This window comes from Cavenderia fasciculata, assembly GCF_000203815.1.
Source record: "Cavenderia fasciculata unplaced genomic scaffold Scf_EU5ZYIE02H8LDV-5, whole genome shotgun sequence".
Lineage (NCBI taxonomy): Eukaryota > Evosea > Eumycetozoa > Acytosteliales > Cavenderiaceae > Cavenderia > Cavenderia fasciculata.
In genome coordinates this window covers 758,892-784,401 of record NW_004457639.1, presented here as the reverse complement: position 1 = coordinate 784,401, position 25,510 = coordinate 758,892, and the positions used below count along the sequence as shown (strand labels likewise).

Here is a 25,510-nt window from a genome sequence, read left to right as displayed (position 1 = left end):
TATTAATATTCTAAATGTACATTTCCAAAAAGAACAGGACAGCAAACAATTATTGTGTCACATAGATATTGCAAAAAAACGAATGCAAATAAATGAACTGAAAGCGACTCTCAATCCCATCTTTAGTACTTTTATTTATTATATTATATACTTAGAGAAAGGAGAGATATAGAGAATGAGTAACATTAGTAAACAAGTTATTAAATCATATATTAGATTATTAAGAACAGAAAAGAGAGTGTTTGGACAAGATATGCCAACACTCGACAGAGTGACTGAACAGACTAGAACTCAATTCAGAGCCAATAGCAATGAATCTGATCCTATCAAGATTGACGAGATGGTACAACATGCAAACGCTGTCTCTGACTTTTTGTTAACAAATACTGTTCAAGCTGTTAAAAAGACTGATACTCAGTTTGGTATGAAACTCGAACAACAACAAGACAAGACTATAGTAAGTTTGTTCTGACCCTCTATTTATTATACATGTTACATTATATCATATTATATAGCATTAAAATTTAGACCAGAGAATGAATTACATGTAGAAAAGACATATGAATTTGTTGGAGATCAAGGAAGAAAGAGAGTTGTAAATAGAAATAGAAATAAGGATGCTGCTGCTGGTGCTGCTGCATCTGACCCAATGGCTGGTGGATGTTGTGGTGGAGGATGTCACTAAACACGATAGAAAAATAATAATAAATAAGTACGATCACCATATATAATATATTAACAAACAACTAAAAACGACACCATTACTACGACGATTGGTTCATTCATTTATTCATTGTTTATTTTCGTTTGTTATCTGTGATTTTTTTGTTGTGATCATCACCAAGTTCATTATCATTCATTTATATATATATATATATATATATATATCTATCAAGAAGGAGATATATACACAGAGACAATATAGTATATATTAGGATCGATGGAAAAGTTTAAACCTATTAGAAGAAAGTTTGAATTTCAAGGTAGAACAGTTTATGAATGGGATCAAACATTGGAAGATGTTAATATATATATTACACCTCCACCAGGTGTAACTGCAAAGATGATAGATTGTACAATTACAAAGACAAGATTAAGTGTTGGTTTAAAAGGTAATCCTCCTTTTTTAGATGTATGTAATATATATATATATATATATATATATATATATGTAACCATTTATTGTTCATATACTTACTTATATTGTTGTTCAAATTTGTTAGGAAGAATTCTATTCAACTATAAAAGAAAAGGAATCACTTTGGATGATAGAAGATGGTGAATTACATATTACATTACAAAAGATGACCAAGGCAGAGACATGGTCTATGGCACTCAAAGGACATAAACTATTGTCAGACACACAAAAAGAAACACAAATCAGTGAAGATGTAAAGAAACAGATGATGTTGGAACGATTCCAACAAGAACATCCAGAGTTTGATTTCAGTAGTGCTCAATTCAATGGTGAAGCTCCTGACGCCAAAACATTCCTCGGAGGAATGAAAGAATAGAATCTATTATATGTGTATATATATCTATCTAATCAAATATAATTAAAAATATATTGTATATTAAATCAAACAAACAAACAAACAAACAAACAAACAACAAATACAGATAATCTGTCTGTGTGTGTGTGTTCGTAATCTTTGTGTCACAGTCATCTGTGAATAACGAAAAAAATAATATTATAAACGACCGACAAAATCGAGTAGTTTCTTTTTTTAATCAACTTTTAGTTAGATTTTAGTTGTTAATTTGTATCATCAAAAAGGAGATATATATAAAGGATGATAGGAAGATCTTCTTTATCAATTTCAAAGAGTTGTATCAACTTTGTAAAGTTGAATCGTTCAACTAGAAGTTTTGTTGCTACTGTTAACTTTCAATCAAACTACAACAACAACAACAAGACATCAAACATAGTATCATATCAACAACCATATACATTCACATCATCAAGATTATATTCTACTACAACTACAACCAATATACAACAACAACAACAATCAGATATTAAAAAAGAAGAAAAAGTAGAAGAAAAGAAAGTAGATGAACAACAAGGAGAAGGAGAAAAGAAACAAGAAGAAGGAGAAGGAGAAAAGAAACAAGATGGAGAATCATCATCGGAAGAACCAAAATTTGAAGAAAGAATATTAACACCAGAAGAAAAGAAAAAGAAGTTTAGATCGAATCTAAAATGGGGTACAGTGATGAGTTTACTTGGTGCGACATTGGGATTCCTATTTTACGAATCACATATGCGTCACACACTACCATACAGAATTGTGATGCGTCGTGTCAATGCCGACAGAGAGGCATTGCAATTGTTTGGAGGTACTATTTCCGAGTTGGCGTGGTATCAATGCTTTACCAAACCTATTTGGGGTTGGACTTGGATCTATGAAGGTGCAACCACCTGTGAGGCTCAACTCAATATTCCAATCAAACGATACATACCACCTGCACCAAAACCAGATGAAACACCCAAGACCCCTCTACCAGAGGAAGAAGAAAGCAGATTAAACGATGGCGGTGCCCAAGAAGGCTACGTCAGAGCTACACTCGTCAAGAATAGTCCATGGTTTTATGATTGGAAGATTCAAAGTTTATCTATTGAAAGTGACAATGGTAATGTTAATATTGTTACCTATAAACCATTACAATATCCAAAATCAAGGTTCGATCTTTAAATAAATAAACCAAATTAAATAAATAAATAAGAAAATAGATAATAAATAATTTATTCCAAAAAAAAAAAGGCGGGAGTTTCAAAAATTCAAGGACTTCCCAACTCAAAGTAATATGTACCCCAATTCATCATTATTTATTATCATTAATTACAACAGAGATAGATAGAATGATGACAAATAAAGAAGAGGGAGGGGGAGAAGGAGAAGAGGAAGAGATTAACCAAGAATCAATTATTAGATATGTTTTGAATCAAAAAAAGTTATCATTGTTTCTATCACCACAATATTATCTGTATCCTATTGATGGTGATGATGATAATAATAATAATGATAATACAAATGGTGGTGATGAAGAAAAGAATAATAGAGATGATTCTATATGGTGTCATTTGGTAAAGAATAGATCATTGGTTACAAGTGTACACTCAAATAGTAGTAAGAACGTTTCACCGCCGTCGATTAGTAGTGTCGCTGATGATCTCGAAGAAACTGATCGGTATAGTCCTGGTGCCATCAGTCCATCATCATCTCAAACATCTGCCCTAACCCTTGATATGACCAATCAATCAATTCAATTGGAATCAATCGATTTTATAAATGAAAATGAAAATGAACATCAACAACCACAACAAGAGCAACAAGAAACACAAATATTTGTGGATAATGATAATACTCTTGAAATTGTAAATACTCCTCCAAAAACAACTCAAACAACAACAAAAAATCAAGAAAAAGAAAATATTCAACCAAATATTGTAAATAATAATAATAATAATAATAATAATACCAAACCAATAATCGAAGAAGATCAAAGTGCGCAACCATTTAGAAATCTATTTTTAAATCAACAAAATAATAATAATCATAAATTAACAAATAACTCTTCTAATAATATTCCAACAACTACAACAACAACAACAACGACAACTATATCTAATATTAATAATAATGATGAATGGACAAATGAAGAAATGAAAAAATTAAATGTTGGATGTTTGGTAACGAATTCAATGGATATTCATTATTGGGAAAGAGTTTCAAAGATAGTTGGAACAAAGAATGCATCTCAATGTCAAATTAAATGGACTAGTAAATTCCAAACTCCATCAAAAGAAAAGAAAAAGAAATTTGATAAACAACAAGACAAGGAAATATCACCTCTCAATATAGAGAAAAAGATTAATATCAATACCATTAAAATTAAAAGAAAAGCAAGAGATTATTTGGAAAAAGTAATTAAATCAATCAAAATCAAAAAATATATATTATTTATTTATTTATTTATTTATTTATTTATTTATTTATTTATCAAACTTTCCTTTTAATTTATTTTTTTAGAATACAAAAACAAAGAAAACAAAAGATATATTTGATACTACACCATTTAAAAAACAACATGAAACTATTAAAATTAAATCAAAGATTAATATGGATGATGATGATGATGATGATATTGATGGTTTATTTGGTAATGCTCCTCCTCCTCCTCCTCATCCTAAATCATCAACCACAATGAAAAACCAATCAACAGTAGCTTCTACAGAAGATCAATCCTCAGAAGATTATTCAAGTTCAATGATATCATTTAAAGATATTGACAAGGAACAATTAGATGGATATATTCATAAATTATCAACACAAATGGTTAAATCAAGGAAAAAAGAAATCAAATCAAATACTGTCAACAACAACAAAACAACAAAAAGTGACCAAGAAAGGAAAAAACCATCAAGTATCTATAAACCAATGGCAGAAGATCAGAAAAAAGCAACTAAATTGATTGGAAAGATATCATCTGGAATGGAAAAAAGAAGAGAGAGATTGGATAATCCAGAATCTGACGGTGAGGAAGAGGCTGAATACTACTATTCAGAAGATGAAGAACAAGACAGTTTTTTGGAACAAGAGATGGCGCCATACATGACTTAGCTACACTCACCTGTATGTCTGTCTGTCTGTCTGTCTGTCTTTCACACACATGTATAAAATATCGTCATTCCTTTTCTTCTTTTTGTTCAGAGATACGATTGAGATTTGGAAAGATCATTTATTGTATTGATAAAAATCATTGCAATGATTGATTGCATTGTACAATTGCAATTTGCTTATTGGTGTAATCCAATAAAACAACTACAACAACCAAATATACAACCAACCAACCAAACTTCTATTTTTTGTATTTTAATTTAAATATTGTATCTGGTTGCACGATCTAAAATGTAACTATTCAATCGAAATCTCATTGTCGAACACACATAATAACAACATCTACAACATGCGTGCCCGTGTGTGAGCACAATGTTTGTGAAAAAATATCATCATTTTGGGTTAACTATCAAAGGGTGGCACTCACCCACCCTCCCACCCGCCCACATCAATCTATAACAAGGCACTCACACACACACTCTCTCTCAAACCAAACCAAACCAAACCAAACCCACCACCATCCTAAAAACAGTACAAGAGGTATGTTTAGAGAGGAGGGGTTAATTAATTCTAATTGGTTTGTAGAAGAGGGAGGGTTGAAGAGGAATGAAAACCAAAATATTTATATATCCATTTTATGTGTGTTTGTGTGTGTGTGTATATATGATCAATACGCTAGTGATCAATCTTGGCAGCACCACCTTATACACTTTTTTAAATATATTAGTGGGTACCACTACTACTACTACTCTCTCACTCTAGTAGCAGCAGAATAGCATATCTGAGGGAGCGTAGGGGGGGTGGGTATGGGTAAGAGGGAAGAGATGTGATTCGATGATGATTTTCCACTCATAGATAGATTATCATTTGATTTGTTGATGTTGTATCCACCAACAAACAAGCAAGCAAGCAAACAAACAAACAAGCAAGTGCCCTATTAATTTTAATTTATTTATTTATTTTGCCTCCACAATCAATCTATCACTCTTTTTGTTGTTTTCAACGGTGATCCAATTCCAATTTAGATTCACCAATCTTTCTTCTTCTTTCTTTCTTTTGCTTCCCTCCTCTACTGACTGTCCTCTCTCTCACTCACTGTCTACTCTCACTCATTTCAATTTATTCTCCAATTATTATTTTTTTTTTAAAATCAAGATACACAACCATCAATCAAATCAAATCAAACAATACAATATTATTTGAAGCCCTTTCTTTTTATCTTTTCTTATAAATATATCAACAATCAATCTTGAATCGATTGCCCTAGGGAAACCAAAATAATTTAATTTAAATTCAAAATGTTTAGGGAGGTTTTAATCCTATTCATTGTAGCCGCCAGTATATCATGTGTTTATTCTCAACAACAAGGTATGTTTCAATTAAAAATTATTATTAGTTCCAATCTTTTTAATATTCCCCATCTTTAACAATTTATTTCTTTCTAGCTTCAATGAATATTTGCTCACTTGTAAATGATGGACTTACTGTTAATTGTTCTGTCAAGGGATCAACCGATCCTATTACTAGTGTTGTTTTTAGACTTTTAACTGACAACACAACCTTTGCCAGCTATACCAGAGCACAGTTTACGTCAATCGGCCAGCTATATTTTACAGTCAATACACCTCAGGGTGTTGGTCAAACGCTAACTCAAATTTGTCTGTCGACCTATGCAAACGGTAGTGTTAATCCACTGGGCAACCTTCCGTGCAGAAACATTTCTCAATCCAATGCAGCCCTTTTCGAAATCGTATCGCCTTTGGCAGGTGACACCAACGTTGTATTAAAAGGCATGAATTTTAGAACATACAGTGGTCCCGACAATAACAATATAGAATTTGTTGCCCCCAAATCACTGAAAATCCTTATGAACACCAACCCAGACACTACATTACCAAATTATCCATCTGTTAATGGAACGATTATCACAGAAGATGCAGATGGAGTTGTGATAAAATCTGGAAAAAATTATGCTATCTCTGCCCTTACTATTGATGGTGGAACATATAATTCCAAATTGACTTTATCTTTTATTCGTATGTATTATTATTATTATTTGGAATAGTCTCAAGCAAAGAAAAGAAAAGCAATTTTTTTTTTTGTTTTATTTATTTTTTAATTTATTTAATATTTATAGCACCAACTATTAAAAATGTAACTGTTGATGCAACTAAAACAACATTGACTGGTATAAGTTTTGGAGGTGACTCTTTGAAATCAAAGCTTAAATTAACTTTTGATGTTGAAGATGTTGCTGCCAAGATTACATCTGTCACTACTGATACCATTGTATTGACTAATCCATCGAATATTCTTACTGCTGGTGCTAGAAAATTCAACATTGATTTGGATTCAAACCCAGGTACCCCTTATACTTATACTCTTAGTATGTATAGATAGAAGAAATTTAAAATTAAAATTAATATTTGATTGATTTTATTAATTTTTTTAAAAATGGTTGTCTATGTTTTATTTAGACCCTGTAGTATCAACAGTATCAAGTGTACCAACAGGTGGAGGATTAATTACTATTTCAGGCAAGTATTTGGCATTGACTAGGGGAGATGGAAAAGCGACCGTTTCAAATATTCAGGTTGGAACCAAGGTGTGCACAGCTCCAACAAACTTGGCCGATGGAAGAATCAGCTGTACTATTGAAAGTGGGTCGGGTGGAGGTCACGCCGTCAAGGTTACCATTGATGGAGCTGTGAGCCAAGAGGCTGTAACGTTTTCGTACGGGCGTCCACAAATGACTAGTTACTTGCAAGGTGGACTTGCCATGACTGTCACTGGAACTAGTTTGGGTTCGGTTGCTACCACCAAGATCTTTATCAACGGACTTGCCACTGCAGTCACTATTAGTTCTGCCAAGGCTGATGGCAGCGAGCTTACCTTTACCTTGCCACTTGAAACTCGTAATGGTTATTTCACCATCCAGGTCGGTGACTTGGTATCCAACCAAAACGAGTTTACATTGGCTCCAGTCCTAACATCAGTCACCAAGTCGGATACCCCGGGATCAGCTGTCACCATCGTCGGTAACTTTTTGATGCCACAAGATTTCGGTAGCAAGGAAGTATCCCCACAAAGAATTCAAATCGATACTTTGATCAATTGTAAAGACCCCATCTTTGCACAAAACCAAACGATTTGTAAGGCTCCAGAAGGTGCAGGTCAGAATTACAACTTGACAGTATCATTTGGCACGCGTACATCCAACCCCGTTCCCTTTAGTTACAACCCACCCAAGCTTGTAGACTACTACCAAATCCACAACACTATCTACTTGAAGGGTAGCAACTTTGGTAAATTTGGTAGTGCTCAACAGGTCAAAGTACAAGATGAAGATGTCACACACACCACCACTCAGAATGTCGCCACTCCTCATTCCGATACTAGCTTTTTGTTGTTTGCCAACTCGTCCGACTCTAAACTCACCATCGTCGTACAAGGTCAAGAATCTAATGAACTGTCCATTGCAGTTCGTCCAAGTATCGAATCAATCACACCAGTTCCTACAAAGGGAGGATTGGTCACCGTCAAGGGTTACTTTATCGCTGCCAACAACCCATCCGTCGTTTCATTCACCGTCATCAACGGAGTTACTTGTACCGGAATCATTCCCTTCAAAGACAACGTCACCCAACAAACTGGATTCACATGTGAAGCTAGCAATGGTTTTGGTATTGAAAACACAGCCACTCTTGTCATTTCAAACATTACTACCCCTGTCAATGACCCACTCGTCAATATTACCTATATCGCGCCCACCATCACATCAGTCTCCAACACTACCGAAGAAGGTGGTAGTGTCACCATTGTCGGTGACAACTATCATCCAAGCTCTATACTTGTCAAGATTGGTGTCCAAACTTGTCAATCGCCACAAGTATCCGAATACAACACTGTGGTCTGTCAACTTGATAAATGGGATTTCGATGCACTCGGTGAAATTCCAAATACTCGTCAAAATGTTACTATCACTGTTGGTAATCAAATTGTAAACAATGAATTATTTAGTTATGATTGTAAGTTTTAAAAAAAATAGAAAATAATATTATTATATACTAATTTATTATTTAATTTGTAGTGGAAGCATTGTATGAAAGAAGAAGAGAAGAAGAAAAGAAGAAGAAGTTGAAATGGTTGATTCCAGCCATTGTTGTACCATGTGTAGTTGGTGTTGCTTTGATCGTAGCTGTTTCTATAATCCTGGTAAAGAAACATAACAAGAACCAAGAGCTCAAAAAAATGTTTGGCAAATAATCTTAATCATACATAATAATAATAATAATTAAACGATAAATTAATAATCAAACCAACCAGCATAGTTGCCACCTTTGCACCCTTTAACAAAAAACTATTAACCAATCAAACAAAAGATCACTATCAGATACAACTCTTTCTTTCCTATATCACCAACTAATCTCTCCCAACCCATTCTCTATTGCCCTGTCCCAACCAACAAACCACTAACCTAACTAATCTGTCTACTATTAAAAAATAAATTTATCTATCTTGAAACAGCCAACCAATCATATATGTTTAAATCAAAGATAATGGGGGTATAGGGGCTACGATGGAACGAACGGTCCTTTCCTCTCAAGGTGACATGTTAAAAGATCTGATGAACATCATCGAATGGATGGTCCTTGTAACCCCAAACCGTACCGTGTCGTTTCAGTTTGTCTTGATGGCCAATTGATTGTAAGATTGATGGTTTGATGATGCTGAAGTGTTTTTCAAGATTCAATCTCCAAGGATAATGCAAACAAACAAAAAAAAACAAAAAACGGTTGATGTTTGATGGTTTGATTCCTTTTGTTCAATTCAGAAAGATTCTACCGAACAACTCCCTGTTGGAGGTGTCTCGGCAAACCCCGCTATGCAGATCGTGATGGGGTCGGGTATGATATATGTTGTCACTACCAACCACACGACATGCGCACGGACCTTGTTCTTGTTCAACAAAAAAAATCAATCAACTCTGTTTGGTGGGTCAAGATCCACCCACAACACAACAACAACTAAAGATTTTTCACAGTCTTCCATCAACAAACATTATCATGTATGATCTCACTCAACAGAACACAAAGAGACACTGACCAACAATCAAACAAGCAAAGTGATAAGAACAAGAGAGATCAATGAATGATTGCAAGCTGCTTGAAATCAAAAGGAAAGGAAAAGAAGAAAGATTATCCAACTTTTTTATCCTTCAAGCAAACAAGGAGGGAAGGCACATTTATAAATGATCGTCTCTTCAAAGACACACACATTCAAAGGTTATTTATTTATTTATTTAATACAGTGTGTGTGTGTGTATAGAGATATATATATATATATTTATATATGTTCGAAAGAGAGTGATCAAGTTTTTATTTTATTTTTTCAAAACAGTTGTCAATACCATCGCAACAATCAAACACACACCAACAATTGTGTGGTTTAAAAATAGGACAATAGATAAAAATCATATTTACGAACATACCCAATTTCACACCTACTATATATTTTTAATTATAAATCGAACCTTCACCACGACCATTCACCCACCCCAGCCGCCCACCTACCACTTACTACACTATTACTGGTCATACCTAATTGATCAATCACAATTTTTTGTTTAATTTTCGTTTGTTGATTCCAAATTTAATACAACAAGAACAATTAATCATTTAACTAGTTTTTATTATTATTATAATAATAATCATTCACACACCCCTAATCGGTCTATCTCTCTATCACCAACTCACTCTCATTGTGTAGTACCTACCAACAACAACCATTGTATCAATCAAATCAATAAATCTAAAAGGAAGGAGGGTAATTTGTGATTTGTTTTTTTTTTCCTCCACCTTCTTGTTTTACCCTTTTATTTTTTTGGACTCCATCCATCAATCAATTAAATCATAATTGTCGGAACTCTAATAATAATAATATTTTTCCCCATCTTTAAAATAATAATTATTATTCCATAAACTACACTTTTTTTTTTTTCTTTATTTTCTTTTATATTATTTATATAATTTTCACACAAAACCTTAAACTTCTTTACATTTACATTTACAATTAAATTTACATATCATGGATATTTTAACCATTTTCAATAGTCTTGGAGAAGAAAGTTTTAAATATGATGAAGAGAGTTTTTTAACTTTGGCAACACCCTCCAATGTTACCGCAGCACCTACACGAAAAATATGTTATTGTGATCCAAGTGTCAAAAGAGGCTTTGATTGCAATGAAAGCGCATGTGCAGGCATATCGGCACTATTTTTAATATTATTCTTTGTGGCCATGGTCGAGGGTTGGAGGAGAGTCTATGTCCAGAGAAAGTATTGGATGCGGTTCTCTTTTCTGGCAACACTTCAATTGACTATAGCCTCTACCCTCTCGGTGTTTAGAATGATTCTCTTGTTGGCCAAAGTCAACGAACTCTACTCGCTTGGTACTCTCTATCTATTTGGATTTGGGTTCCTCGTCACCTCTTATCTTACCATTCTACTGGCTTGGTGTGACCTCATGATTTCAGTCAATTTCTCGACCGTCATTCAAAAAATCTTTCCAGTTGTCCGTGCCGTCCTAATTATCCTTATTATCATTCATTATATTGGTTGGACAATTGCAATGGCAATTTATTGGCCTGGTAAAGTTACAAATGTAAGTAGAAAGAAAAAACAAAAAAATAGAAACAAAAAAAGATTTAAAATTAATTAATAAATACTTACTTTTTTTTTTCTTTTTAAGATTTTCATGGGAATATATTGTTTTGGAGTTGGAATAGCATATATTTCAATTGGATGGGTGGTTTATAAAGAATTTAAAAAGGTAACCACCTTTGAACCAAATTGCAATAGTGTAAATATTATGATTATCAAGAGTCGTATGATGGCCGTCGGTCGTCTTTCCATTGGAGTGGTGTTTTCAGCATTCCTATTTGCCATTGTTCTCATTTGTGTGGTACCCTATTGGAAGATCAAGAGTAACGAACAAATGGTCGGTCTCTTGTTTGTCATTCGTTTGTCAATGATCATTTTCAACTATTCCATGCTTGTCACAACCAAACCAATCTCTGACCAGCAAATGAGAAAGAATGCAACATCGAAATCACCAAAAGGTAGTAACAATAACCAAGCAATGACTATTGATGGTTTATCCACCGATGTTGAAATGACAGTATCCCCTTGTAGTATAGATCCAGAGTTGATTGGTAATAGCCAAGTTGAAAGTAGTATGTCTTTTAAAAAAAAAAAAGAAAATGATTTGATTTCTAACAACATACATTTTTTAATCTATCTAACTTTAGGTATTCAAGTTAGTACTCAAATAAGTAGTAGTAGTTCTGCGCCATAAGAATAAGAAGAATAAGAAGACTAGACTTTTAACAAAAAAAAAAAAAAAACTAAAAAGAAATTAGATGTGATGAAACGATTCAACATATTATATATAGAAATACAATATTTATAGAATATTAATAACCAACCAAACCAAACCAAACCAAACCAAACTGATGAAATGATGACATGATGACAAACATACAGACGACCTATAAACTAAAAATAAAACACCAGATAATACAAAAGTTGATTTTAAACAAAAAAAGTAAAATAACAATACAACATAAAAAAAGGTTAGATTGTTAATAAATTAATTGTGGTTGTTCAAAATTAAATTTCATATATGCTAGGAATATTATATATTCTTTAAAGATTTACAAACAAATATAAAGATGGATAATATACAAACAACAATTAATAATAGTATAATTGAAGATATAGAATCAGTAAATCATTCAAATTATTGGAAGATAAAAGGTGTCCATTATGTGATAGTCAACTATCTGACAGAACAACACTCAATCATCACATTGCATTGTGTTCAGTCTATTTCATGAAACATAATCAAATAGATGTCGATCAAATCGTGAATCATGTAAACGATGATGATGAACAAAGAAGGGAGAACAAGAGATTAGATCAAACACCAACAATGGATATTCGACTATTTCGGTCAGTGTTGATTGTCAATGCATACACTCGTAGTGTCATCATCAAACATCAAAGACATATCAATCAATTACTATCATCGTATGCAAAGCTGACAAAAACACAACTAGAACTAATATCATTAGGTATACTTGACTATAACCAAGCTAGTCGAGAAGGTAGAGAAGGTAGATATGATTGTTCTATTTATTTGAATAATACCTACTTTATTGAACAAGTCAATAAGATCAGAAGAATCATTCAACAAACAAAATTGGTTAAATATTTAACTATTTACATTAGTGTCCATTCTAACATACAAGTAGAAAAGGGCATGTTATTTAATAAGATAGGAATAGCCATAAAATTTAAAGCATCAGTCGCTTACTTTTCTCTCTTCTATCTAATCTATATCTCGTAGCACGACCATATGTCAACTTAATCTATCAAGATCTCAAAGAGAATACAACCATCACAGAGTATTCCATCGATCCACCACTATTTGGAAGAATGATCTATGCAGAGAGACCAAGTACAAGATTCTGCGTCTTTGAAGTCAATCATCACTTTGATGATTGTTATCTTCACCTGCCCGTCTGTTTGCCACCAATGATTCAACACATTGTTAAATATTGTGTTAGAGATTCAGGTAAGTGCATGTATCATGCATTCACTTCATTAATAGTCCTATTGTTATTGATCGGCCATTAAATTTTATACAGATTATATTGAACAATCAATTCAGGTATTGAGAGGATCACCATATATTAAAACTGTTAAATGGATTCCTACTAGAGGATTTTATAATTTTGAATTATTCAAACGATTCACACTCGGTCTACCAAATCTTGAATATCTTCGACTACAGTGGGACACTTTAATGGAAGAGCATTTATCAATGGTCATTGAACTATTAAATAGAAACCAAATCAAACACTTGGTCATTGATGAACCTCTCAAACTATTACAATGTCAACAACTATTCAATGCCATCGAGACCAACAAATCACTGATCTCTTTGAGAATCAATAGTACGCATAGAGGTGAATGGATTCAATTTGTTTATGATATTTTAAAACAGATTCACAGTTACACAGCATTAAAGTATATTTATTTTACCGATATGCACAATATACAGGACAACGAAAAACTATTATTTAAATCATTGGAGGATGATTACGGTTATAAAGTCATTTTCTATGATCAATATAATGGACTCAAAAAAAAAATACATACTCGATAATGGCTATACAATACAACCATTTTCTATTGAAAATAATTAAAATGATAATAATTGTGCTCAAAATCAAAAATACAATCACGAGGCCAAAGAAGTGATCAATTTTCTGACTTAAGCTTCGGTCGAGAAGCAAGGTATCACGACCGAATTCAAATTCAATAAATAACTCTTTTCTTCAACTAGCTATATCATATAGAATGTCCAGATATATTTATTTTTTAAACAGGAGGCCAAGGCAATCACTAACATCTTCTAAGATCTTATTGGCTACTGTCAATTTTTTTCTTTTGTCATATTCTTCTCTTGCTCTGCCAATCCATTGATTGTTTTTCGGTGCTGCAATTCTTGCCATTAAAATGGCCTCTGCAACATATGATTGATGGTTCTGTCGATCTGCATCCTGAACCAAATCTTTAAATGATAGGACACAAAAACAATTTCATTTCCAATCTTTTTTGCCAAGCTGATCTATGTGACGATAACCCTTGGTACCTGATTCTCCAATGCACTGATGTGTGCAAAAAGTGTTTTCCCAAAATATATATTCCAGGATAATCATGGTCTTTTCGAGTATCTTGGTCCTTAAAACAATTCCTATTTCCAATTTGAGATTTAACTTTAAAGGCAATAATGATTTTATCAGAGATGATTATTACAACAAATGAGTCATTAAATTTAAATATTATTTGTTATTTTATATTTTCAAAGTATTTTGTAGGAACATCATTTTAAAAGAATCTGTCCTAAAAAGACAACTCTGTTGTTCAGTTAATTTTTTTTTTAATCCCTCCTCCCCTATTCTTTGATCAAATTATTATAGTAAAAAAGGAATAAAATCTTTTCCATTTCAAATCAATCAATTGCACTTTATATTCTTTCATTTATTTATTTGTATCATTTATTTATTTCATCCAACAACGATTGTTTTATTCTGTATCCAGAGTTGATTGGTGTTGGCCAAGTTGAAAGTAGTAAGTCTTAATCACGAATATTAAATAACCAAACAAACTGATGAAATGAAGATAGACTGACGACCTATTAACTAAAAATAAACAACCAGATAAAACAAAAGTTGATTTTTAATAGCTCTGACAGGTGATGTCACTCACCCACAAATGCAAGAAGTCGTAGTTTTGTTTTTTTTTTACCAAGGGGTCCACACACAGAAACGTCACCCCAAAGATTTTTTATCTTTTTTATTCTTCACAAACAAACATCTCTTTATCTCTCTCATCATTTACAGTACATATATATTTTAGGAAGGAGAGATAGTTAGAACCTTTTAGATTTCAACGAGAGAGAGAGAGAGAGAGAAAAGAGAGAGAGAGAGAGAGAACTATCTAATCGAGGATGAACAAGTCTAGTTATTCTCTAATACTTGTTCTCCTTCCGCTACTACTTTTATGTTTTTCATCTTGTTTATCCTTTTCACTAGATAGTAGTAGTAGTAGTAGTAGTAGTAGTAGTAGTAGTAGTAGTAGTACATCTTCTCTTAGTAGTAATACCTATATTTATAATATTACAACAAATTGTTCAACAATAGGACAATGTTATTTCCCAAGTAATGCAACATTTATAAACAGTACAACCGAATTGGATTGCAGTGCAACCAATAATATTGTCATTATTGATACTCTCTACATTTATAATACAACTATTGTTCCATCAAATAATAACAATACAAATACTACAAACTCCACTACAACAACGACATCCTATTCTTCATCTTCTTCATCCTCTTTATCATCTCAACCAATCACATACTATATAACATTTAATAGTAATTGTAATATTAATTATTTAATACTAAATGGATCAAATTTGAATGTAAACATTGATCTTGATAGTAGTTATGGATCTAATGGTTTTCAAGTTGGTAGTATCAGTTTAAATAATGGATCATCTCTCAATAGTACCAATTCAATGACGATTGATGGTAATCTTTTGATACAAGAAAACTCTTCCTTTTCGATTGTTGGTAACAATAGTAGTAGTAGCTCTACCTCGAGTATCACAGTCAATGGTAACATTACTATCAATAGTGATGCAATGTTTTGGTTGGAAAATACAATTCTAGAGACTACTGCCGATCAAACTAGTATTGATGGAGTGATTATGGGAGAGTCTGTAGAATACAATTTGGCTGGTGCCATTGTTTTGGGTGCTGATAGTGTGATTGAAAGTAATGAGCCCGAGACTGCTACGATACAAGGTAACCTCACTGTTGGTCCATCAAAAGCAAACTCGTTTCTACTTGGCAATGGATCAGAGATTGCAGTTGCTCAAATATCCTATATGAACCTGATCAGTCTTGTTGACGGTCAGGCATCAATCACTACCAACAAACTCGAAAACCCAACCATCCATCTCAACGGTACTGCAACCCTCTCGATTTCACCTCTCCAGGCAGACTCTTCGGCTTTTATTAAATTGCGTTCACTCAAGCAAGAGGTCAATACCACGTCGATATTTACCAACATCACGATGCTGTTGGTCAATGACACTTTGGTACTTGGAAACTTGGAGCTCTATAGTGTAGACAGAGTACAGATTAACGATCCTACCAATAATCAAACTGCCATGTTTATCAATAGTTTGCAAGTTGGCGGACCCACCTACATCCAACTCTGTAACACTACCATCATGTCACTTGGACAATTCCAAGAGAATGATCCAACCACGTTGACACTGACCATTGTCCAACACGTTATTATTGTCGACTCTACTGCCATTCTCAACGGAACCATTATCTTGGATGACGACTCTTCATTGACTGTCAAAAACACGATCGACATTATCACTGGAAATGTTTTGGTCAACGGTTCAAGTAGTCACTTGATTATTGAACAAGGTGCCTATGCTTCATTGGACATGATCTATCTTGGAGACGAGGATTCTACATTGTTGGTCAAATACGACTCTACTCTATTTGCCACTCAAATCATTGTATCCAACTATAGTACTCTACATCTTCAAGAAAACTCTTCCACTACTGTAGACGGATCGATTGACATTTGTCAAGCAACACTCATCTTTAGTTCAAAGAATGATACCAAGGGAGATGATGTCTCTATTCAAGGTGATCTATTGATTGACGGTAGTTATGTCTTGATGGACAATAACGTTGCCATCAATGGAAACATTAATTTTACCAGTGGTCTATTGTTCCTCCCATCCGGCAAGCATCTCTCGGCCAATGGCTTTTCTATGGGACCAAAGTCAGTCATTGCCGTTATGGATCCCATCTCGGGCCGTACAGACCAAGAACTTGCACCCATCAATCTGCGTGACTCGCTCTCAATCAATGCATCCCTCATTAATGTCCACTTTAGTGGTTTGGCCATTGTACCATCGGTGCCCTACATTATGGTTCGTTCGAAAAACAATATTACCGTTGTTTATGACCAACTGGGTATCACTGGCCAATACAACCCAGCTCAGCTCAGCTACCGTCTCGTGGTTCAAGACGACAATGATGGCTACCAAATTCTCTACATCGAATTTGACTATATCACCAATAGCAATGTTGGACTGGTCAACTGGAAAATTGGTCTCATCATCTTTGCCTCTTTTGTTTTCCTTTGCATGTTGTTTGGTATCTATAAATTTAAAAATAGATCAAGAGATCAAAAATATACACCAATCATTACCGATGAGGAATCCTCATCAATTCTCCCCCCAACAATTAAAACTATAAACTCTGATGAAGATGATGATTAATAATCGATTCTACAAACTCAAAATAACAAAATTATAAATAATAATAAAAATAAGGGAAAAATAATAATTATCTTATTCTTTTTCTCCTTTTTCTTTCTTTTTTTATATATATTTCTATAATTGTTTTTTTTTTTTTTATTGGTTGGATTGGTGGTAGAGGATTTTTTTCTTTTTTTTTTTTTTGATATTATTACTTTACATTATTGTGAAATCAATGATGAAGATTTCTATACTATCTATATTATATTATTAATATCTACAAATGGATTCTTAGACCTTTGGAGATTTTAAATTAGATGGTGATGTTGAATTGGGTGTATTTGTTGTAGCCCATGGAGTTTGATAATAGTTTTGTTGTTGTTGTTGTTGCTGTTGTTGTTGTTGTTGTTGTTGATACCATGGATGTTGTTGATGTTGTTGTTGATGATATACATATCCATTGGCTGATGGTGAATGTGGGTATTGATGTGAATTTTGTTGTTGTTGTTGTTGTGGTGGTTGTTGTTGTGGTGAAGAGGAAATATATCCATTTTGTGGAGGATAAGATGCTGATGGGTATTGACCCTCGTAAACGTAATAATATGGTGGTGGACCATAATAGCCACCTTGTTCGTATGATAAATCTTCGTCTTGTTCATAATAAACTGCACCTTGTTGAGTGTGATGAGATGGTTGTCCCGCACCACCTCCGCCTCTACTTGTACCCCCACCAGCGTTGTTGTTGTTGTTGGTTCCATTTGGTGATTGAGTCGAGTTTGATGATTGGGGTGATGGGACAGACGACTTTTGTGATCTCTGTCCACCCGATGGACTATTGCCAGCGTATGTTGGTGGTGCATAATAAACTGGAACCATCATTGGTGCCGATGTGGTATCAGGTGAATAATTGTATCCACCAGGTCCCAAGTAAACTACATCATTGTTTGGGACATAATATACTCCATTATTGGGTGAATGGGAATGTTGTTGTTGTGATGAGTGGTGATTATGATTTCCATGATGATTATTGTTGTGATGGTTTTTCGATGATGATGGTGATGGAATACTCGCATTCGTATTGTTGTTAATATTATTAAAACCATGTTGATTTGGTGAATTGGTCAATGATTGACTTGGAGAATCTTTTGTTGATGCCCCATTTAAATTAATTAAATCTGATTTTCTCATTGCATCTCCAACATTCATCTAAATACAAAAATTAATGAATTAATTGGTTTCATAAATATAAATTATATAGATTAATTTAATTACATACAACTTTTCCCATATAATAAAGATTAGTTGATCTTTTAACTTTTAAAGCACTTTCTTCATCGGTAAAAGTGACAAATCCATAACCCTTTGATTTTTGGGTATTCTTGTCCATTATAATCTTACAATCCACTACTTGTCCATATGTTCCAAAGTATTTGGCTAATCCACTTTCATCTGCCTAAAAAAAAAAGAAAATAAAAAAAAAAGAAATTATAAAGAAAAGATATTATTTAATAATCTTTTGTTTTAGATATCTTATTTTATGAGTAAATAATGATACATACTTTCCAACTAATTCCACCAACAAAAACCTTGTGTGAATGAGGAGTGGCAACTGATGATGATGATGGTGATGCTGCTGCTAATGTCGACGAAAGTGATGGGGGAGAAAACAAAGGCGACGAATCTGTTGACATTTTTTTTTTTTCCTCTTGTTTAGTAATTCTCTATTATAATTATTACTACTTTTTTAAAAAATTATTATATTTTTCTGTATTTGCTTGACCAATGTACTGAGAGTATTGTTATTGATGATTATTATTATTATTATTATTATTGAAAACTGTTGCCCTAGGTAAAATTGTAAAAAAAAGAGATTCATCGAAAAATTTTTTATTAAAAATTTAATTTAGCTGTTTGGTGACCAACGCGTAATCATTGATTCTCTAATTCTCTACTTTGTGAAATTAAAGAGAGAGAGAGAGAGCTAGGTGATGGAGTTCTTTTTGAACAGGGAATGGTATTGACTAAACTTACTTTTTAATGATTATTTTTCAATATATCAGTGAAACCTGGTTGATTATTATTTATTTATATATATATATATAAAAAATATATGTCCTTCTTTATACAAATGTTTAAACTATTTACAAAAACAAAATCTGGAATGGATTTAAATTACTTTTATATATATTGATTATTTACAAAAAACTGGTGATGTGATGATTTGATTGATTGATTGTGTGATTGATTGAAAAAAACAAAAGGGAAAAAGATAATAATAATGGGAAAAGAGAGATATATATTTATATAATATATTTATCACACACACACAAACAAACTATAAAGTAAAGTAATAATGATGATTTTACTTTTGTCTGGGTTGAGGTGGGGGTTCAACCTTTTAACTACCCTTTGCTGCTTTAAACTTTTTTTTTTTTTTTTTTAATTTTTGTTTCTTCGTTTGGTGAGTGTTTCTAAATTTGGGTTGTATGGGATATTGATGCTGCAAAGATTACTATTTACTACTACTATTGATAATGATGACGGTGATGATGGTGATGACTCTGAGACCTTATATTACAAACTACTACAGAGAGTGATAAAACATAAACTAAACAAACAAATAATATAAGAGAGAGAGAGAGAGAAAGAATATAAAAGAAAGCGAACCAACGATTCTTGCAATTGCAATACTGGGTTTGTGAGGTGAGTAGTAGCTACTCTTAAAAAAATAAATCCAAAAAAATCAGCTGCAATTCATCAGATGATTATTTGGAGGAGGAGCAATCGCTGACTGTGGAGATCAAACAGTACAATGCTGTTGTGAGTAGTTGGGTGTCGCGGTTTTGTTGTTTGATGATGGTGCCTACTCACAACGAGAGAGAGAGAGGGGAAGAGGGTTAGTGTGAAGGGTGGTTTTTCTCTAACTGTTGAATCGAGGTTCATATCATCGCCAACAACCAAACACAATTCATACTTTAATCAATCATCATTTTTATATATTACAATTCATTTTTATTATTATTATTATTATTATTATTATTATTATTATTATTATTATTATTGGTGTCTTGTCGTAATAATCTTTTTCGTAATTGAAGAGGGGATTCTTGAACACCAGATATTTTTGGTATTAATTTAATGTAGTCTACTTTGATATTAAAATCTCCTTCTTTTCTTTCGGTTTGGATGAATCCAATACGATCCATTCCTGCTGGTACTAGTGGATCATCAAAATCTAATGAAACATTTCCTTTTTTAATTCTATAGAAATCTTGGAATGGTATCTATAATAATAATAATAATAATAATTATTTTAAACAAACAAATAGATAAATATACAATTGATCAATTATAATACAAATATATTATATTCTTTTGTTTATCGTCACACATACTTGTATTGATTCCCATTTACCAGGGGTAGTTGTAAACATTGCTTTATAAACAGTCATTGGTTCATCCTTTTTTAATATACCTAATCCATAGACTCTTCCATCTGTACATATTCTAAACGATACAAAACCATATGGATCTGTATCAAAATCAAATGTATTTTTCTATAAAAGAATAAGAATCAATGATAATAAGTAAATGATTGATTGATTGATTGTTTGATAAATATATGAGATTTCATACAGGTGAATATAATCCAATGAAACCAGATTGTTTAACTCTTGGGTCATTTTCAGGTAGCTTTAATGATAGATAACCACTAAATGTACCATGATCGTCTGTTTGTTGAAATTTTCCTTTTGAAGATCCTGTGTGTGTTGGTAGTGTAGAATCAATCGAGTAAGATAAGATGTAGTGTACCATACACATATATATATAACAATTGTTGTTATATATATCTAAGTTTGCTTACCTCCTATTTCATTATCAGATACTATAGTCCATCCTTTAATAGATGATGGTTGTCTGAATTGAAACAATAGTCTGTCTTGTATTGGTTGTAAAAAGTCTAATGTTATTGTTCCTCGTATCAATTGTTTCATTTCTTTAAAGAATGCCATCTTTTGTTGTTGTTCTTTTAACACCTGTTGTATAATGTATATATATCTATCTGATTGATTACAATGAATGAAACTAGTTAATATCATTCGATTTTTTTTTAAAAGGCAATCATGTCGTCGACTGAGATGATCATTATTTGCGTTCACTCAAATTAATTAATACCCTTTTTACAAATATTCTAAAAAGAAGGAATAGATTCACATGATTAGAATGTTTTGAGGTTCTGTAAGTTTGGTTAGTAGTCTTGTCAAATGATATGTTATAATTGAAAGAAAACATTATTATTATTATTATTATTTATTCTGATCTCTTGGTACTATAAAGAAGAAGAAGAATAGTGAAACAACCAATATGTTCAACCAACATTACTATTTGTTTTGATTCAGTAAAATAAATGATTTATTAACTTTAAAGATGAAAGAAGGAATCTAAAAAATAATTTAGAAAGCAGCTGGACAGTCACCAACGCACGAGGTGGAGACAAAGGTGTTCAAACCACATTCACCAGCACCACGGAGAACCTTCAAGTAACCTTGTTCACCCTATTAATAGAAATAGAAAGTATTAGTATTTTTGAAAGAAAGAAAGAAAGATTTTAAATATATTTAAACATACCCATGAAGCACCCCAGGAGTTCTTAACCCACCAGTATGGCTTAGCATGACCAAAGATGTTGGTTTCAGTGTCATAACCGACGATGAGGATACCATGGTCCAAAGCCTTTCCGCATGGAAGGTCAAAGACACCTAAAATAATCATTAAAAAAAAAAAAGATTAATAATCCATTGTACCATTATTATCTATCTATCTATCTATTAATATATTCTTTTTCTCTTACCTCCAATGTAGAATTGCCATTCAGCAGCATCAGCAGCGATAGAGACTGGACCGTTGAGAGCGAGGTAAGCAGCGATTTGGGTTTCGTTGGTGGAGAGCATTTGCCAGTTGGAGATCTTGGCACCAATGTTGGAGGCCTTGAATTGACACTTGTCTTGAGCGACAGCCAAGTATGGGTATGAGGTTTCGGTATCGATACCACCGTTGCCGATGATGTATTGGAAGGCGTTTGGTTGGAGACCACCGTTGCATCCGTCATCACATGATTGTTGACCGTCGTAGGTCATGCAGTGATGGTCACAGTCGACGAGGTTTTGTTCAGAGAGACCGGTGAGGGTGTTGCCGGCAAGGAACCATTGTCCTTCGACGTTTCCGGTGGTTGAGAATGACCAACACGAACCACATTGACCTTGGTTCTTGACTGGGGTGACGGCACCCTTGGTTCTCCAATCGAATGACGATGGGATGGAGGCGAGGGTTTCGTCAGAGTAGTCACCAGCAACTTGAGCGTCGGATGGGACAGAGGCTGGGACGGCGTTCATGTAGAACTTACGGAACTCTTGGACAGAGAGATCAGCAAATTCATTGACACCAAACTTGGTATCAGAGCCAGAGGCAGCAGCGTTGGCATTGAGTGTATCAATTCTGTTCAAGTTGTCCTTGAAAGTAACAAACTTTTGTGAGAATTCATGTGATCCATAAACCTTGTTATATTTGACTTGGAAATCTCTGAATTGGATTTCTACAAAAAGAAAAAGAAAAAAAAATGATGTGTGTGCGAACAAGTATTCAAAAAAAAAAACGAAGAGAGAAAGAAAGAAACAGAAAAGTTAGTTATATGTATTTATAGTCATAATTAGAGTATAGTATGTATGTATGTATGTATGTTCATTTCAAGTGATATGATGTTTGATGTCAAATTGTAGTTGTAGTTGAGGATATGTATATCTTGCAAGAAGATAGATAGAAATATTCTAGATTTGATATGGGTGTTGAGAGATACTGTACCTTCTGGTGAAAGCTTTCTTGCAGCAGCCAAAGCTACAAGGAAGAGAATAGCAATGATGATTGACTTCATCTTTTTCTTTTACTTGTTAGGGTGATAATAAAATATATAAAACTGTAACAACAACTACAGCTCAATTTGAATGTTGTGCTGCAGCTTGGTCACCACCACAATTGCAAAAAAAATAAATAAAAAAAAGAAAACTCCTCTAGATATTTTGGACTCTATTAGGATACCGACCCTCTCTTTACACAATTGCCTTCAAAACAAAAAATCTTCAAGGGGGCTTTACTCTTTGACTTGTCGGTGCACTTTTCCTTTTTCACACTTATGATTTTATAATTTTATCGGCTGGATTTTCATTGATTTATAAAAAGGAAGCTCATTCTCTCTACATCGAATGACGTCATGATCTAGATATTCGTATTAATACTAATCAATCATTATCAGTTACGATGTGAGTAATTCTTTTTCAACAAGATGGTCATCGGGATCATAAAAGAAAAAGAGAAAGAGTAGAGTTTGGAAATGGAATTGGAATGGACAGGACTGACAAACAACCGTAGTCAATCCGAATCCGGCGGGTAATTAAATAAATAAATAAATATCTTTGAAGTGAAGCAGCTCGGTTGATTATTCGTATCGTGAATGATATATTCATTAAAGTTTTTGTTTTTTTTGTGACCCGACTTGAAGTGAGCAAAGAGAGCTCAGTTGGTGGAAAAATCAGCTCAACTAGAAAAAAGATAGAAACAATAGAAAATGGTAAAGATAACAATACATTGATGAATGAATGAATGAATGAATGAATCAATGAAGAATCATCTTCACCAATTATCATAATGTCAAGTATAGATAATAATAATAGTATATCATTTCAAGATGTAATCAACGTACAATACATTAGAAATGCGATATTCAATCAAGTTCATAACTTGAATCGTTTGATTGAGAGTGGTGCTGGTGCTGGTGCTGATGATAATACAAATACATCATCATTAAAAGGAAGTGATATTATCAAGTTACCTAATAATAGTATATCATTTCAAGATTAGTATCAAGGTATGGTATGTCATGGGACTTTATCAAACATTATCTACCATCATCACCATCAGCTGATGTTGAAGGAGAAGAAGAAGAGGAGGAGGAGGAGGAGATATCAGAGGCCATTTTCAGATATTGTCTTCATCGTAATGCTACCCTTGCCACTCTTGAACAACTTATCGATAAATTGGTACCCAACTTTGATTCCACCTCTCATGATGAACTAGCAGAACAAGTTGCATCAAATGGGAATAAAGATATATTGGTATATCTACTCGGCCGATACCCCAACATCTATATTGATCAAAATACAATGGATATGGCATGAAAAGTGGCACTTTGGATCTTGTAAAATACTTACATTTTAATAGAACTGAAGGATGTACTAATAATGCAATTGTAAGTATAGTAAATATATAGTTTTAAATCACATCATCATCATCAAAGTTATTATATTAATCAGGGATATGCATCAAGTGGAGGACATTTAGATATAATCAAGGTATGTTATCAATTGATTCTTGTCTATTTTTAAAAAGAACAATATACTAATTTGTATTTTAATTTATTAGTTTCTACATGAATATAGAAGTGAAGGTACAACAACCAATGCTATTGATAATGCAGCCAATGCGGGTTTATTGATGTTGTAAAGTTCCTTCATGAGAATAGAACAGAGGGTGCTACCACTGATGCTATAGATTTTGCCTCAGATGAGATGGGATTCATAGAAATTGTAAAGTTCCTTTATGAAAACAGAACTAAAGGTGCAACTACCAATGCCATACAAAATGCATTATCCAACAACCATTTGGAAATTGTAAAGTATCTTCAAGAGAAAGAAGAAGAAGAGAAACTGGTCGCTCAAAATAATCTATAATCGAAAAAAGCCCTTTGGTTGGAATGTCATCCCCCTCCGATCATGATCCAGAAACTATTGCATCGTGGTCCTATTTCAATTTTGTCTGGGATGGAACTTTAAAGAATGTACTGGTCAAACAAGGATTATATGGAAATCTGGATCTGATCCATATTCAATCAATCCGGCGGGGATAATAAT

General features: G+C 33.2%; 10 protein-coding genes across 10 annotated transcripts; 7 read left to right on the top strand and 3 right to left on the bottom strand.

Annotated features, from left to right (window-relative positions):
• Nucleotides 1-175: 175 nt before the first annotated feature.
• lyrm7 (LYR motif-containing protein 7) lies at nt 176-1,514 on the top strand (the record flags this gene model as incomplete). Its single annotated transcript, XM_004351955.1, has 4 exons — nt 176-461; nt 516-656; nt 936-1,132; nt 1,224-1,514. The coding sequence occupies 4 exons, from the start codon at nt 176-178 to the stop codon at nt 1,512-1,514; spliced, it is 915 nt and encodes a 304-aa protein (XP_004352007.1).
• A 279-nt stretch (nt 1,515-1,793) lies between these two features.
• On the top strand, nt 1,794-2,696 carry DFA_10120 (uncharacterized protein; the record flags this gene model as incomplete). Its single annotated transcript, XM_004351954.1, has 1 exon — nt 1,794-2,696. The coding sequence occupies one exon, from the start codon at nt 1,794-1,796 to the stop codon at nt 2,694-2,696; it is 903 nt and encodes a 300-aa protein (XP_004352006.1).
• Nucleotides 2,697-2,866: 170 nt separating this feature from the next.
• On the top strand, nt 2,867-5,384 carry DFA_10119 (uncharacterized protein; the record flags this gene model as incomplete). Its single annotated transcript, XM_004351953.1, has 4 exons — nt 2,867-3,928; nt 4,035-4,587; nt 4,626-4,676; nt 5,350-5,384. 4 exons carry the CDS (start codon nt 2,867-2,869, stop codon nt 5,382-5,384), a joined length of 1,701 nt encoding a protein of 566 aa, XP_004352005.1.
• Nucleotides 5,385-5,920: 536 nt separating this feature from the next.
• On the top strand, nt 5,921-8,888 carry tgrN1 (immunoglobulin E-set domain-containing protein; the record flags this gene model as incomplete). The annotated part of the gene is made up of 5 exons (XM_004351952.1): nt 5,921-5,990; nt 6,068-6,658; nt 6,760-7,008; nt 7,100-8,650; nt 8,713-8,888. The coding sequence occupies 5 exons, from the start codon at nt 5,921-5,923 to the stop codon at nt 8,886-8,888; spliced, it is 2,637 nt and encodes an 878-aa protein (XP_004352004.1).
• Nucleotides 8,889-9,263: 375 nt separating this feature from the next.
• On the top strand, nt 9,264-9,773 carry DFA_10117 (uncharacterized protein; the record flags this gene model as incomplete). Its single annotated transcript, XM_004351951.1, has 3 exons — nt 9,264-9,329; nt 9,457-9,529; nt 9,667-9,773. The coding sequence occupies 3 exons, from the start codon at nt 9,264-9,266 to the stop codon at nt 9,771-9,773; spliced, it is 246 nt and encodes an 81-aa protein (XP_004352003.1).
• Nucleotides 9,774-10,709: 936 nt separating this feature from the next.
• On the top strand, nt 10,710-17,570 carry DFA_10116 (uncharacterized protein; the record flags this gene model as incomplete). The annotated part of the gene is made up of 7 exons (XM_004351950.1): nt 10,710-11,285; nt 11,373-11,856; nt 12,335-12,385; nt 12,433-12,798; nt 13,032-13,259; nt 13,333-13,641; nt 15,286-17,570. 7 exons carry the CDS (start codon nt 10,710-10,712, stop codon nt 17,568-17,570), a joined length of 4,299 nt encoding a protein of 1,432 aa, XP_004352002.1.
• A 270-nt stretch (nt 17,571-17,840) lies between these two features.
• Nucleotides 17,841-19,240, bottom strand: DFA_10115 (uncharacterized protein; the record flags this gene model as incomplete). Its single annotated transcript, XM_004351949.1, has 3 exons — nt 17,841-18,755; nt 18,826-19,002; nt 19,109-19,240. The coding sequence occupies 3 exons, from the start codon at nt 19,238-19,240 to the stop codon at nt 17,841-17,843; spliced, it is 1,224 nt and encodes a 407-aa protein (XP_004352001.1).
• A 238-nt stretch (nt 19,241-19,478) lies between these two features.
• Nucleotides 19,479-21,544, bottom strand: DFA_10114 (uncharacterized protein; the record flags this gene model as incomplete). The annotated part of the gene is made up of 6 exons (XM_004351948.1): nt 19,479-19,500; nt 20,230-20,268; nt 20,553-20,833; nt 20,945-21,106; nt 21,186-21,280; nt 21,415-21,544. The coding sequence occupies 6 exons, from the start codon at nt 21,542-21,544 to the stop codon at nt 19,479-19,481; spliced, it is 729 nt and encodes a 242-aa protein (XP_004352000.1).
• A 459-nt stretch (nt 21,545-22,003) lies between these two features.
• On the bottom strand, nt 22,004-23,478 carry DFA_10113 (cysteine protease; the record flags this gene model as incomplete). Its single annotated transcript, XM_004351947.1, has 4 exons — nt 22,004-22,105; nt 22,179-22,309; nt 22,402-23,142; nt 23,409-23,478. 4 exons carry the CDS (start codon nt 23,476-23,478, stop codon nt 22,004-22,006), a joined length of 1,044 nt encoding a protein of 347 aa, XP_004351999.1.
• A 770-nt stretch (nt 23,479-24,248) lies between these two features.
• DFA_10112 (uncharacterized protein) lies at nt 24,249-25,330 on the top strand (the record flags this gene model as incomplete). Its single annotated transcript, XM_004351946.1, has 5 exons — nt 24,249-24,441; nt 24,462-24,715; nt 24,914-24,952; nt 25,023-25,099; nt 25,123-25,330. The coding sequence occupies 5 exons, from the start codon at nt 24,249-24,251 to the stop codon at nt 25,328-25,330; spliced, it is 771 nt and encodes a 256-aa protein (XP_004351998.1).
• Between the last annotated feature and the right edge of the window lie 180 nt (nt 25,331-25,510).